The sequence below is a fragment of the Macaca nemestrina genome, chromosome 16 (assembly GCF_043159975.1).
Source record: "Macaca nemestrina isolate mMacNem1 chromosome 16, mMacNem.hap1, whole genome shotgun sequence".
NCBI lineage: Eukaryota > Metazoa > Chordata > Mammalia > Primates > Cercopithecidae > Macaca > Macaca nemestrina.
The window spans coordinates 96,953,395-96,969,044 of NC_092140.1; the positions used below are offsets into that span (position 1 = coordinate 96,953,395).

The 15,650-nt window shown below is 41.3% G+C and overlaps 1 protein-coding gene across 15 annotated transcripts in view; it reads right to left on the minus strand.

Moving 5' to 3' along the window:
- LOC105490184 (microtubule associated scaffold protein 2) overlaps positions 1–15,650 on the minus strand; it is a 626,066-nt gene that overhangs the window by 74,913 nt on the left and 535,503 nt on the right. Inside the window, exon 1 of one of the 15 annotated variants that reach the window (XM_011755579.3) lies at positions 1,489–1,952. The exons of the other annotated variants lie outside the window; for them this stretch is intronic. Within the exon in view, the coding sequence (XP_011753881.1) occupies positions 1,489–1,542 (54 nt within the window). The 5' untranslated portion in view covers positions 1,543–1,952. Of the gene's footprint in view, positions 1–1,488; positions 1,953–15,650 lie in introns of those variants that run through there. 15 annotated transcript variants of the gene reach the window in all.

The following is a 15,650-nucleotide window of genomic DNA, read 5'->3' on the forward strand; positions in this document are numbered from 1 at the left end:
AAAATCTCTGAATTCAAGAATGACATAGGGATAATCATTTCCAAGAACTTGATTTAAACAAAATAGGGAAACAAGATTCCCTTTGAAACATATTTTCTCAAACCAAAAGGCCTCCATATTACAGCCTCTATTTCTAAAACTTTTGTATTAGGATTTAGAAATATGAAATTTATAATATTGTTTTACATGTAGCAAATCTTTCCCTTTTATTATAACTACTGTTGTAAGGCTTCAATACTCTTTTGTGACCACTTCGCAAAAGGCTTAGTCACTTCAAAGTTAGATGTGCAGACAATTGAGCGCAAATGCTTTATAGTTCTTTTTGTTAAAAGCACATAAACGTGTATGTAAATATTTTAGCTCATACTCACGGTAGCAAAGCCAAATCCACTGAGGTGGTTATTTCTATTGGAGCAAAACTAGTAAGTGACTTTTAAGGTATCAGTTTAATTTTCCTAGGTGGTAAGTAACCCTACTTTAGGTCAAAGTTCATAAGCAGACTGGTAACTAAGATGCTTCCAAGTGACCGCTTTTTGATGAGCGTGTATATTAAGCCACATATTTTCCTTCTCCTGGTCACATACTACATCTCAAGCGATCTAGATAGCTGATGCCCACATGGGTAGGAAGAAGGCAATTTCAACAATTCAATTGTGAAGTCTCATTTCATGCATCTTGGAGAAACCTAAATATGCATGACAATAAAATATCTCACAGAGACGAGAGTTCTTGCCAACAGATTTCTAGTAATGAAATTAAAAGCATATCCTAATCCCTCTGCTAGCTCACAAGAGTAGGCAAATGTCAAAAGCAAAGAAAGGCTTTGTGTTGGAATTGCTATATAATTCTCATGCATACTCTATTTTCAGTTCCCTGGCTGTGAATTTTTCTCCAGTGAAGACTTGAACACACCCTCAGCCTCTCTGGCTTTTTAAGTTTTCACCTCTATGTTTATTCATCTCTCTGTGATGCAAAGAAGTACAGAGAGAACAACTATACTGTGCGCTTTCTTCTCTGATGTGAAGAATATAAATTACAAGAATGAGTGCTGTTTTGAAAAAAGAGTGGTAAACTTTCAAAGTTAGCACTTGGCGAAGAAAAACACGCCTAACTAATCTGAATTCCCCAGCGGAACGTCTTAGGTTTCACAGGTACATTAAAATGCATTAAGAATATTCCGAAGATCTCTTGGCAGTTTTGATTTCAAGATGTTGGAGCAGAATCCTACTATTTCAGGAAAATGCAACAGTTACATTCGAGACTGCAGGAATACAGAATTATGTAAGGCACTGCAGAGTATGTGAGACCAAATGTTTCTGTGAACACCACTCACAATTCAGCATATTGGAACGAGTAAAGAGAGCCTCCTGTTCACCAACAAAGCGCACACGCATGCTAGGGGGACAGGCACAGAGGTGGCTGGCTCACGGCTTTCTCTCTGCCCTTGCAAAGGAGGAGGGGGAAGAAGAGAGAGGGAAGGCAAAGTACCGTCTTGTCCAGGCACTGAAGGCAGTTATAAGGCTTGCAGCAGCAATGGCCCATCCCGGCAGGCTGGCAGGCAAGGGGACCTCCTTCATTCAACGTGTCAGCGGGCAACTCCTAAGCCGAGGTACTGGCACACACGAAAGGGGCGCGCCGCTGGGAGCTGTCACAACTTCCATGTGGTCCCCTCGGCTACCTTATTTCTCCTAAACTTCAGGAATCCAGGAGGCACAGGAATGAGAGGAGGAGGAGGAGAGCAGGGCGGCAGCGATCAGATCTTGCTGCTGCGGGAGGGAGGGCAGGCGGGAGCCAGGAAGGGAGGGGACAGGCAGGAGGGAGGGTCACTTTGCCACTGGAATCCTCAGGGTGAGGCAAGTCAATAGTCGCATAACCACAGGGCATTTACCAATGCCGGCTCCCTAAAAGGACAGCCTGGTCTCCGCCGGGTGCGCGGCCGCTCCCAGCCCTCCCCTGGCGGGGATGCGCCTCCGCACCGCGCAGACACGCCTGGAGAGGACGCAGGAAGCACAAAAGGCGAGCCTGGGCTTCAGAGCACTGCCTGGGGACGCCTGAAAGGGGCTGCCAGCGCTTGGCTCTGCTGCAATCCTAGCTCCTAGTTTTCTGGGAAGTAAAAATATTTATAAACGTGATGTATATGGCCTCTCCTCCCATGAAACTCTTCTCAGAACATTTGTTGCTAATGGGAACCACCAATTTCTCATTTTCTAATTTGCATGCCATGAACAAATTTTTTGCCTTATTTGATGAAATCTTCATATTTAAAATATAACTGTGAAGTCGCTTGCCTAGGCTGACATACACACACCATTCATCTGGCTTGAGTAATTAAAATTGGGGTTTGGGGCAGGTTATTTCTCCTAGGCAAACTGGCATAAAAGCCTTAAAGGACTTGATCTTTCTAGTTTTTCACACAGTTAACAATCAGAAAGGGAAAGTATCAGGGAGCAAAAGTTTGTTTTTTTTTTTTTCTCAAAAAAGACTTGGTATTTAAAAATATATTTATGTAATCCTGAAAGTCAAAGAAGCAAATATTTACATGATTGATTTTATATGCCCTGATACCCCTCAGAGGGGAAATCTTGAAATTTCTCATGTTTAGAAATATACAATTACGTTTTTGCCCACTAAACTGCCTAAGGCTGTAAACAGACAATAGTTGTTAAAACTAGATGATTTTACTAACTTAACTGAGATTTTCCAAGCAGATTTTAATTAAGTAGTATAGGCTCGGAGAAAGGCAAGTACTTAGTGATCAAATAGGAACAGACTGGAATGTTTGCCTTAGACTTGAAAGAATAAATGGAAACCTTTCTTTCAAGCTAGCAGGTAAATTAGCATAATCCTTCAGGAAGGCGATTTGGCTGTACCTATCAAAATATTAAATGTACACATGCCTTGACCCAACATTTGCACGTCTATGCTATAATAATACATACATATACAAGCATGTATGCATAAGGATCTTCAATTCAGCATCGCTGGTAACAGCACAAAAATGGGGAATATTTTAGATTTTCAATGCCTTTCTATTATATGGAGAGATGATATACATTGTTGACTGAGAAAGCAAACTTTTATAAAAAACAAAGCAAACATACACATGTGCATATGTTTGGAGTAAAGCTTTGGAAACAGTCACACATTCATGTAACAGCAGCCAACCCTTGAGGAATGGGAACCAGGAGGGAGTGACTGTCCACTTTTTACCCTCTCATGAGCATGTTTTATTTTTACCGTTTTAAAACAGTGTGCCAGGGAAAAGGCAGGGACCCCCATCTGGGCTCTGTGATGTGAGGTCCAGAGCTGCCTCCCGCTCACTCAGGCTAATGCTCCTTGGCAATGAGCTTGCGCAGACCTCTCAGAGGGAAAGAAGCTCACAGTACCTTAAGCTTGAACCTGTGCTGAAAGCTGTTCCTAGGGCCTTTGAAATCGGTGAGAAAAACTTTATGTTGCAAAAAGTGGTGGCTTAGTATACCCCGACGCTCATAGCAGCATTATTCACAATAGCCAAAAGGTGGAAGCAACCGGAATGTCTACCAACAGATGAATGGCTGAACATAATGTGGTGTGTGCATGCAGCGGAACGTTAGTCAGCCTTAAAAAGGAAGGAAATTCTGACAGGTGCCACATAACACGCCTACCTAATCTGACAGGTGCCACAAAACATGCCCAACTAATCTAAATTCATCTTAGGATGAAACTTGAGGATATCATGTTAAGTGAAATAAGCCAGTCGCAAAAGTACAAATACTGTATGATTCCACTTATATGAAATACCTAGAGTGGTCGAGTTCACAGAGACAGGAAGTGGAATGGTGGTTGCCAGGGGCTGGGGGCAGGGAGAAGTAGGGAACTGCTGAATGAATACAGAGTTTTAGTCTTAGAAGATGAAGAGTTCTGGATTCACACTACAATGCGAATATACAGACTGTTCCCCACTTTGATGGTTCCATTTATGACTTCCACTTTACGATGACGTGACACATTCAGAAGACTCCTTGACTTACGATGGAGCTATAGCAGGATAAATCCCTGGTAAATTGAAAATACCGTTAAGTTGAAAGTGCACTGTCGTAACCCCGTTGTAAGCTGAGGATCATGTGTACTTAACGATAAACTGTACACTAAAAAATAGTTAAGATGGGGAATTTTTTGTTATATTTTATCACAGTGTTTTTTTTTTGTTTGTTTTTTGTTTTTGAGATGGAGTCTCACTCTGCATCCAGGCTGGAGTGCAGTGGCGCGATCTCGGCTCACTGCCAGCTCCGCCTCCCAGGTTCACGCCATTCTCCTGCCTCAGCCTCCCGAGTAGCTGGGACTACAGGCACCCGCCACCACGCCCGGCTAATTTTTTGTAGTTCTAGTAGAGACAGGGTTTCACTGTGTTAGCCAGGATGGTCTTGATCTCCTGACCTCATGATCTGCCCACCTCGGCCTCCCAAAGTGCTGGGATTACAGGCATGAGCCACCGCACACAGTTTTTCTAAAAGAGAAGTGGTAGCTTGCATTTACCTGGAGGCAACAGCTCCTGAGCTGCAGGTGTGGATTAAATCAAGACAGAGCAAAGCCCTATTGTGGACAGAGCCAGGCGGGGTGGGAAGGCCGCAAAGCTAAGCACCCTACATTGATTTAAAGAATGCTTTCTTCCAGCTCAGTTCTTCCTGAAGATAGGTCCTCTTAGGAAACAGTTTTATTCTAAATTAGAGGTTAGAGTGCACCATACTAGAAAATGACTTCGTATTCTTAGGAGATGTACGAGAGCTCTTGCTAACCACTTGCTCCCAGGAGATTAGTGTGAGACTGGAGGAGCTACACAGAGGCCGTTTTCAGCTTCTCTTCTAGGGCACAGAGGGCACTGAAGGGCATGGCACTTCCGTAGTCCAGTCCTTCCTACATTGTTGAAATCGTACATGTACTATGATCTCAGTGCACACGACCTAGATTTTGAGAAATGTATTCATGTTCTAGAATTGTGCCTTGTTTAGTTTACATGTTACAAAAATTTCAAACATATTGAAAAATAGAGCTAAATACCAAAGGTCTTCACATCCCTATTTCCAGGTTCAACAGTCATCAAAGGTGTGAGCACACTTGTTTCATCTATCGTTTTTTGTTTTTATTTTTTTACTTTTTCTTCATATACCCATCACCCCACTTCAGCAATTACCAAGACTGTTACCTTATTCTCACTTGTGTCTTGTCTTTCTTTTTTCTTTGTTAAAGTATTTCTTTCCTTTTTTTTTTTTTTTTTTCTGTTTTTTGGTTTGTTTTTTTGTTGAGACAGAGTCTCACTCTGTCACCCAGGCTGGAGTGCAGTGGTGCCATCTCAGCTCAATGCAAACTCCGCCTCCCAGGTTCAAGCAATTCTACTGTTTCAGCCTCCCAAGTAGCTGGGATTACAGGTGCAGGCCATCACGCCCAGCTAATTTTTGTACTTTAGTAGAGACGGGGTTTCACTATGTTGGCCAGGCTGGGCTCAAACTCCTGACCTCAAGTGATTTGCCTGCCTTGGCCTCCCAAAGTGCTGGGATTACAGGTGTGAGCCGCTGCTGCACCCGGTCTGTTATAATATTTCTATGGTAAAGTATTGCTAAGCAAAACCCTACATGCTTTAGTATGCATTGCTAAAAATTATGAACATTTTCTTACATAACCACAATGCCATTAAAACAAGTGACAATAATTCCTTGGTATCCAATACCCAGCTCATAAAAAAAATTTTGCTGGTTTCTAAAAAAAAAAAAAAAATTTTTTTTCTGGTTTCTTTGTTTGAATCAGGATTCAAACTAGGTCCGTGTATTACATCAGCTTTTAAGTATCTTTGGTCTCCTATGAACAGCAATCCCCACCCCTCCCTCTCCTTTCACTGCCATGCCACTGACTTGCTCAGAAACTGGGTCAGCCACCCTGTCGAATGTCCTACATGCTGGATGTGCCTCTTTGTGTCTTTGTAATGTCACTTCACCTGTTCCTGCATCCCTTTAAGCGAAATTTAGCTCTCAAATCTGGGTTAGATTCAAGTTCAGTTTTGGGGATAACATCTCAGAGGTGATGCTGTGCGCTTCATGTTGCATTCCGTCGGGAAGCACACCACGTCTGGGTGTTCCAATTTTAGTGAGCTACAGTGGATCAGGATGTGATAGCCTCATCTCCATTGTAAAGTTTCCCATCAGCCTTTCATATAATGGATTCATTTGTTAATAATTATTACCTGAATCAATTATACCACTGGGGACTGCAATACAATGTTCTGGTTATTTTTGTCTTTTTGCATTTATTAGATGGAATTTTTATATAAAATTTTTTTTTCTTCAACTGGGGTGACTTTCTTTGATATACATTTTTTAATTGATACATATTTATACATATTTATGGGGTACATGTTATATTTTCACACATGCATACAATATGTAATAATCAAATTGGGGTAATTAGGACATCCATCATTGCAAACATTTATCATTTCCTTGTGTTAGGAACATTCCAAATCTTATCTTGTAGCTATTTTGAAATATACAATACATTATTGTTAGCCGCGCATGGTGGCTCACACCTATGATCCCAACACTTATGGGGGCCAAGGTGGGCAGATCACTTTGAGGTCAGGAATTTGATACCAGCCTAGCCAACATGGTGAAGCCCCATCTCTACTAAAAAAAAAAAACAAAACCAAAAAACCAAAAAACAAAAATTAGCTGGGCATGTGGCAGGCACCTGTAATCCCAGCTATTCAGGTGGCTGAGGCAGGAGAATCCCTTGAACCCGGGAGCCAGAGGTTGCAGTGAGTCGAGATTGTGTCACTGCATTCTAGCCTGGGCGACAAAAGCGAGACTCCGTCTCAAAAAAAAAAAACAACAAAATACTATTAATTATAGTCACCCTACTGTGCTATCGAACACTAGAACTTATTCTAACTAACTATATGTTTGTACAACTAGGGCAATTTTAATTTCCTGCAATACAGTTTGTACAGGAAGGACAGGATAAATGCCTAATCATTACCTTTTAAGTGCCAATTTCCTGAATAAAGACTTGGTGTGGAAATGGTACCCAGTGAGGCTGTTGTTGAGATGTTTCCTCTCACCTTTTAGAAACATCATTATAAATTATAAACTCATGTTTTTATTTTGACATATACAATATGTTTTAGTCCATTGCACTAATTACCGTTTTTAGATGCTCAGTGTATCCCCCCTTTGGCCTGCAGCCCTTCTTTTTGGCCCCTCTGTCCTTTTGGCACAACTCACTTGTCTACCTTCCTTGCTTCCTGACACAAGATATCCTAGGCTCATCTTGTGTATTTCCTCCTCCAGTTGTGGAGTCATCTATCCTTGCTAAGAGCCCTAGTTCCGTCTGGGAATGACAATTAGGTACCACAAGCAATGGGTGCTGTTTCTTGTCTTTTTAGAGCCACATGAAGGGAGCGAGATTTCCTTTGAAGGAAGTGAGGCTTCCCACAGACAAAATGTCCTTTGAAGAAGTCACTGAAGAAATCAGCATGGGGCCTTGGGCTGGGGTGAGAAGGAAGCAACTCCTTCTCTTGGAGCTTTCAGAGGCTGGGGCCTAAATTCCAGGTAAAGGAAAAATGCTCAGAGAAATTCATTTTGAGGGAGATAAACTGGTCCTGATAATATGGCGGCCAGCTACAGGCCAGATAGGGAGGTCCCCTCTGAATAAAAATTCTCCAGGGACTCACCCAAATGCTTGGATACCTGAAGAAAGAATAAACTGAAAGGCAAACACAATGAAGGTTTAGATTGTTGTAATTTGCCATAAAAAGAAACCATGGGCCGGGCGCAGTGACTCACGCCTGTAATCCCAGCACTTCGGGAGGCCAAGGCAGGTATCACCTGAGGTCAGGAGTTTGAGACCAGGCTGGCCAATGTGGTGAAACCCTGTCTCTACTAAAAATTGTAATCCCAGTTACCCGGGAGGCTGAGGCAGGAGAATCGCTTGAACCCAGGAGGCGGAGATTGCAGTGAGCTGAGATCACGCCACTGCACTCCAGCCCCGGCAACAGAGCGAGACACTGTCTCAAAAAAAAAAAACAAAACAAACAAACAAACAAAAAACCATGATCTCACAGGCTCATGAAATTTGGGACATTTTGGCTCCCAATATTTAAAAAAGTTTGAGGTGATTTTTACTCCTGGCATATTTTCTTGCATTGAAGTAGCAACAAACATTTAGAAAAGTCATAGGAAAGCCATAGGTGGGTCTCCTTGGAGAAAACTTTATGAACACTGTTTTTTGGAGCAATAACTAATGATAAGCATTACCTGATTGACAACAGATGCCCGGCCCTGTGCTTACGGCTTGCGCACTGTATCTCACGTAACTCTTACAAAACTGTGAGATAAGCACTATTATCATCTCCATTTTACAGATGAGTAAATGAGGCTCTGAGGTTGCACAACCTGTCAGGTGTACACAAAGCCAGGAAGTGATTATGTGGGGTCATGAACTCAGGTCTAACTCTAAAGCTTATGTCTTAAGCCACTGTGCTTTACTAACTGCATTGTAATTTGGAAGCCTTTCATCTACAAGGCCTATAGAACTTCAGGCTTGTGTGATAACCTGGATAAGGAATCCAGGCATAGGAAAATGTAAAAGGAAATTCAAACATATAAATGGAATTGCCCCACATTTTTCTATCTTAGAGCAAGAGCCTCTATTTCAATGCTTTATAAAAAGTACATTTACAAACAAATATACAAACAACTTAAAAACTGACATAGTAGAAACATGCAGGTCAATGTTAAAATGTTCAATTTTATTAGTTCTATTTCTTTGTCTTCCTTAAACTTGGAATTCCTTTCCCTCCCCTGTCCTCCGTCATGCTAGTCAGGCTCAAGTTTCCTTGGCTTAAACTCTGCTCCCCAGTACTCCTTAGCACCACCTCACCTCCTCCAGGGCTCTGCCCAACCCTCCAATTTGGAGTGAATTCCCTCTTTCTCTGGGATTTCATGCATTCCATATGCTCTTGCCCCAGGATTTCCTGCCCGATATCATAATGATTGTTTACCTTTGTCTTCTACAAAGTGTCACAGCCTCCTTGCTATGCCACACTCATGTTTACACCCAGGATACCTGGAATCTGCCTCGAAGATAGGTCTCCATAAACATTTCCTAGGGCAATGCAGGATAGGACCTTGAAGGAGTCAAAGCCAATGGTAGCTCTGTGGCAGAGGCATTTTGGTGTTCTATGCAGTTTGTGAACCTTGGTACCATTTGCAGGAGGTCAAAGAGTTAAAAACTATATCGCAGTCTCACTATTTATTTCAAGAGAAAACCACGAAAAATGATCATGAAAGAGTCTCTTACAGGTTGTCAAGGCAACCATCTGTTTATTTGGGTTCCTCCATCCAGACCCCTCCTTTTTCCATGCATCTAAAGTATGAGCAGGAGCTCTAGGGCTGGATCTTAGCAAAGGGGACTGCCAGGGCCAGGAAAATATGCGTATTACCAAACACAATCCATCTAGATTTTAAAGAGGTGAGAATAGGCTGCAGAGGGAAAAAAGAAAACAGAAATCTTTAAACTGGGAATGACGGGTGGTTATGATCATCCACACACAGACAAGAGATATTCTGAAGCACCTTTGATGTAATAACCAGGATTTAGAAAATTAAGAGAGAAAAAAGAAGAGAGAAATGGCATATGTGTTTTTGTTCTGAGATATGTTCTCAGATACTTGTCAAAAGAGAACTAAAAAATTTCACTTTTCTATAATACCCAAATAGGAAGGCTGCTACTGATGGAAGATAATCTTTTTTTTTTTTTTCTTGTCTGTTAGTCTTTGACAGTACCCTTTTTTTCCCTTTTAAGTCAGTGACTAGGATGATTGCAGGAGAGGCAGCCTCCTTAAGTTTCTGTATATTCAGAGGAGCTGACTACTCTCATAAGAGAAGTGAAATTCAAAATTATCTTTACTAGCTGGATAAATACGTTGGACAATATTGGATAATTGATAGGTAAAATCGGATAGAGGGATGGGAAGCAGCTGGCAGAGCCCCCAAGTGCATCTGTCTATTTGACATATGTTAGACAGAAAGGATGATCGCAGTGAACCATAAGCTGAAAATCAACAAACAATGTGACTGTTGCTATAAAGAAAGAATGGAGGCTGGGTGCAGTGGCTCACGCTTGTAATCCCAGCACTTTGGGAGGCCGAGGCAGGTGATCACTTGAGGTCAGGAGCTTGAGACCAGCCTGGCCAACATGGTGAAACCCTCTCTCTACTAAAAATACAAAAATTAGCCAGGTGTGGTGGTGGGTGCCTGAAATCCCAGCTACTTGGGAGGCTGAGGCAGGAGAATCGCTTGAACCCAAGAGGCAGAGCTTGCAGTGAGCTGAGATCGCACCATTGCACTCTGGCCTGGGTGACAGGGTGAGACTCTACCTCAAAAAAAAAAAAAAAAAGAAAGAAAGAAAAGAAAAGAAAGAAAGAAAAGAAAAGAAAGAAAGAATGGAAGAAAAAAAGAGCAGTTTCAACATAGATATCAGATAGATTTCAGTTCAATTTTCAGCTGGGTGATTTTGGGTAGGTTACTTAACTCTCTCAGAGCCTCAGTTTTCTTCTCTATAAGATGGAGGTAAAACTAGTATATAAGGTTTCTGGAACAGTTCTCTAATTTGATTAAATTTGAAGATGCTAATGATTCTATTTCCAGTAGAAAAGAGAGCATTGATAGTCCACAGCTGAACTGTTTATGGAAAGATGCAAAATATCAGCACTGGATACTCCTTATTAGCCACTTATAAGAAGCAAGGCTGCCTCTGTATATGACAGTTTCAATTTTTTTTTACATTAATGAACATACTGATATTGGCTGGTTGCTCCTAATGTCACTAGACACAGTAGTACAAGAAAAGGATGAGCTCAGGGATTCAAATTCCCAGCTCAAGTATTGCCTAAAGAACCTAAGCTCTTCTACATGTGTCCTGAAGAAGACCCTTATCCTTTTAACTGCAGGGCTGACATTGCTGAAACTCAAACAAAAAATTTCATTCTGCCACTGGCTGAATGACAACACAAGTTGAACCCCAGCTACAGTAGCTATTGTCTACCGTTAAAGTGAAAGCACTGCTTTGGAAAGAATGGGAGCCCGTGAACTGGGATGGAGACATGTGGGAAGGCTCTGATGAAACCGAGGACATGGAGTCCCTACATTCTGTTGAGTGTTCTTTGCCAGTGTTCTTTGCCAGTGGAAGAGGTCTCCTCAGCCTTGGCAGAATTGGTCTCCCCATCTCCAATGGAAGTGGCCTCCCTAACCCCAGAGGAAACGACCTTCTCACCGTCAGTGGTATCAACCTCTCCACCTCCAGCCTGTCCACCTCTGTTCTGAGTGAATTAACCCTGCACTACTTGAGGAAACTGTAATGGTCTCTCTTGAGGCAGGTGCTGTGCAAGACAACATCCACTCTCCCCAGGATCCACCCTGCCACTCCTCTTTGCTTCTAGACCTATAATGAGACTTGAGTCCCAGCAGGTGACTAAAGTTGAGGTACAATGTATGACCCATGAGGGGCATGACATTCCAAAGGAACTACTTGATTTTTCTAACTTATACAGGCAGAACTCCAAGGAACATGTATAAAGATGTACACTAAGTGTAAGGAATAATGGTGGAAGAAACATAAAGTTGGGTCAGGCTGAATTTACTGATATGGGCTCACTAAGCAAAGATTCTGCATTTAATGTTGCAGTTTCAGGAGTCCAAAAGGGTTCTAACAGTTTGCCTGGCTGAAACACAGACCAAAAGGTAGCCCATAGTGAGTGAACTGAACGTGCTGGCCATGCCTTGGTTTAATGTAGAGGAAGGGATTCAAAAGCTGAGAGAGACTGGCATGTCAGAATGGATTTGTCACTTGAGACCTACCCACCCACACGGGGAGGGTCTAGAAGGCAGACCTTTCACCACGACTGTGAGAAATACATTTGTGAAGGGAGCTCGAACATCTTAGAAGAACTCTGTGATCCTTCTTCTCTGTAAGTCAGACCTCACAGTCACTGGACTGGGAAACCTAAATGCAGCAGGGGTAACTGAACCCCAGGGAAGCAGGGGCCAGGTGGTGGCACTCAACTGCTAAAGGCAAGATAGGTATGGTTACTGTCGTAGACAGCAGAGTCCAAACAGCAATCAGAATAGTCTAACTTATGCAGAACTATGGAAGCTGGCTAGCTGATCATGATATTCCTAGAAGTGAAATAGATACGAAGCCAATTAAATTCTTAGTTGATCCGTATGAGCAGAAAAGTTCTGGGTCAAGTGAACAAAGTCTAACCTTAACCGTAAAAACAGAGAGTCATGGCCACTCAATTAATTCCCAGACTTGGGCCAGTTTACAGACTCAGAATTCTTTGAATGAAGGGGAAGCTGGATATCCTTGAGGAAATCCCTTCCTCAAGGACCCCAATACACTACTGAAAATTTCAACTGAAAAATGTAATCTTTTTTCCAGCCTCTGCCAAAGGGACCTATTCCTTTTTACCGAGGTAATTGTTCACTGGGGGAAAAGAAATAATCATATTTTTCAGGGATTATTGGACACTAGCTCTAAACTGACACTAATTCCAGGAGCCCCCAAACATCCTGTGGCCTACCAGTTAGAGCAGGGGCTTACGGAGGTCAGGTGATCAACAGAGTTTTAGCTCAGGTCAGGAAATGTAGGCAAGACAAAAAGAGCACCAAAAAATTGAAAGATACAAATCCCTTGTTCCAGTCACCCCCCAACTTCACTAAAAAGTCTGGACTTTGTTCCATGACAAAAGGCACCAAATTAGGAATCTTAAAAAGCAGCCTAATACTAAAAAAATAAATGAAAAAAACCGGAATAAACAGATACAGAGTTATTACAAAGAACTAGAAAATAAGATCCAACACATCTCAACTGTTGAAAACTTTTTCCAAGAAAACAGCCATGAAGCAAGAACATTCAAAATGAGTTAAATGTACTAACACTGGCATTTGGGATATGAAGAAAGATCTTGAATAAAAAATACAAAATGAAGAATAGAAATGGACAAAGAACAAAAATATACTAAAGAGTTGATTAATTTAGGAAAGCAATGAAAGAAAATAACAAAGTTATCTCAAAAATGAAGATTAAATTACAAGGTGCCCAGAGTAAGATAAACTAACATGAAAATTTACTAAGGGGCATTTTAAAAGGTAGGAAAACCATCAAGAACATAAAGATGAGAAAAATAAAAGAATATCAAAGGTCACAGGGAAAACAGAGAAAATGGAAAACAGATAAAGAAGGATTAATACATAATTAGACTATCTGAAAAGAAAAAAATAAAACAATACTGATATAGTTTGGATTTCACCCTCTCTAAATCTCCTGTTGAAATGTGGTCCCCAGTGTTAAAGATGGGGCCCCGGTAGAAGGCGTGTGGGTCATGGGGGCGAATCTCTCATGAATGGCTTGGAGCCCTCCCCATGGCAAGGAGTTTGCATAGAGCTGGTTGTTTAATGAGCCTGCACCTCACCCTTCTCTCTCTTGCCCCCTTTCTCTCCATGTGATGCACTGGCTCCCCCTTCACCTTCTACTGTGATTGTAAGCTTCCTGAGGTCCTCACCCAAAGCCAAACAGATGCAGGCACCACGTCTGTACAATCTGCAGAACTGTGAGCCATAAGCCTCTCAATTAGAAATTATCCAGCCTCAGGCATTCCTTTACAGCAATGCAAAATGGACCAATACAAATGCTTGAGACTATAATATAAGCAAACTTTCCAGATCATTGAAACTTACTATTGAAAGGGTCCACCTGGTACTTGGGAAAGTTAACCCAGAGTTAGCAACTCTAAGACTTATTAAACCTGTTAGAATTCAGAGACTGAAAACAAAACAAAACAAAACCTCTAGGCAAATAGGTCACTTAATTACAAGGGCAAAAGTATTAGATCTTCAAAGCAAGACAACAACAGAACAGTATTTTAAAACCAAAAGACAAAAAACAGCTCAATGAAAGAAAATGTGAATCTTCATTTTATATAAAGTTAAGTTGTCCCAAGTATCAAGGCTATTGAAAAAGTGTGGAACACACAAAACCTTAGGGAATCTTGAAACTGAGTTTTTTCTTGAGGAATTGGATAGTGTATGAGTTTTATTCACCTAATAAGTGACTGGAAATTTTTCAGCAAAATGACTGATACTAGCATATATATATATGCTATATATATTATATATATATCAGCAAAAGGACTGATATTAGCATATATATGATAATATATAGCATATATGTATGCTATATACATATAATTGTAGATCTAAGACAAAAAGTCAAAATGAAGGTTGAAGACTAATGTACAAATGCTATATGTCTTGACAAATAGAAATAATGCAATTAAAAACTGGCTAAGGGATGGAAGACAGAATAAAGAGAGTAAAATAAGTTTACTGGCTGTTGTAGAGGCAACAGGTGGGAGTTGAAGATACAATTAAAAACTGGTGGCTGGGCATAATGGCTCACACCTGTAATTCCAGCACTTTGGGAGGCCAAAGCGAGTGGATCACCTGAGGTCAAGAGTTCAAGACCAGTCTGGCCAACATGGTGAAACCCCATCTCTACTAAAAATACAAAACAAAAAACAAACAAACAAAAAAATTAGCGGGTGTGGTGGTGAGTGCCTGTAATCCCGGCTACTCGGGAGGCTGAGGCAGGAGAATCACTTGATAGAGGTTGCAGTCAGCTGAGATCATGCCACTGCACTCCAGCCTGGGTGACAACAGCAAAACTCTGTCTCACAATAAAATGAAATAAAATCTGGCAAGTAGGTGGTCAAAGGTTAACTAAGAAAATGGGACAATGGACATTAAAAAAAGGTGCAAATATAAAAACCACTAGAACAACAACAACAACAAACTTCTTAAATTTCATTTTTCATAATTGAAGAGTAAAGCATATAAAAGAAACACAAGAAATATGACAGGCCGGGCGCGGTGGCTCAAGCCTGTAATCCCAGCACTTTGGGAGGCCGAGACAGGCGGATCACGAGGTCAGGAGATCGAGACCATCCTGGCTAACACGGTGAAACCCCGTCTCTACTAAAAAGTACAAAAAACTAGCCGGGCGAGGTGGCGAGCGCCTGTAGTCCCAGCTACTCGGGAGGCTGAGCCAGGAGAATGGCGTAAACCCGGGAGGCGGAGCTTGCAGTGAGCAGAGATCCGGCCACCGCACTCCAGCCTGGGTGTCAGAGCGAGACTCGGTCTCAAAAAAAAAAAAAAAAAAAAAAAAAAAAAAAAGAAATATGACATTATATATATATATATATAATTATAAAACATTATGATAGACCCAGACCAAACATATCAGCCATATCAATAAATCTAATGAACTAAAATCACCAATGGAAAGAAACACATTTTCAGTTCGGCTCACAATGTAAAAGACTCAGCTATGTACAACATCCAAGATATATAAAACAAAGTGAATAAGAAGGCAAACTATAAATGGATAGATAAAGAAATTCCAGGAAAATGGAAACAACAAGAAAGCAGAGGTAGCAATCTGATATCCAACAAATAAGGATTCAAGACTAAAAGTGTTAAACACAACAAAAATTAGCACCCTTTAATGCTAATAGCCAAAATAATGATGAAGACATAACACTTATAAATATTCATGCTCCAAAA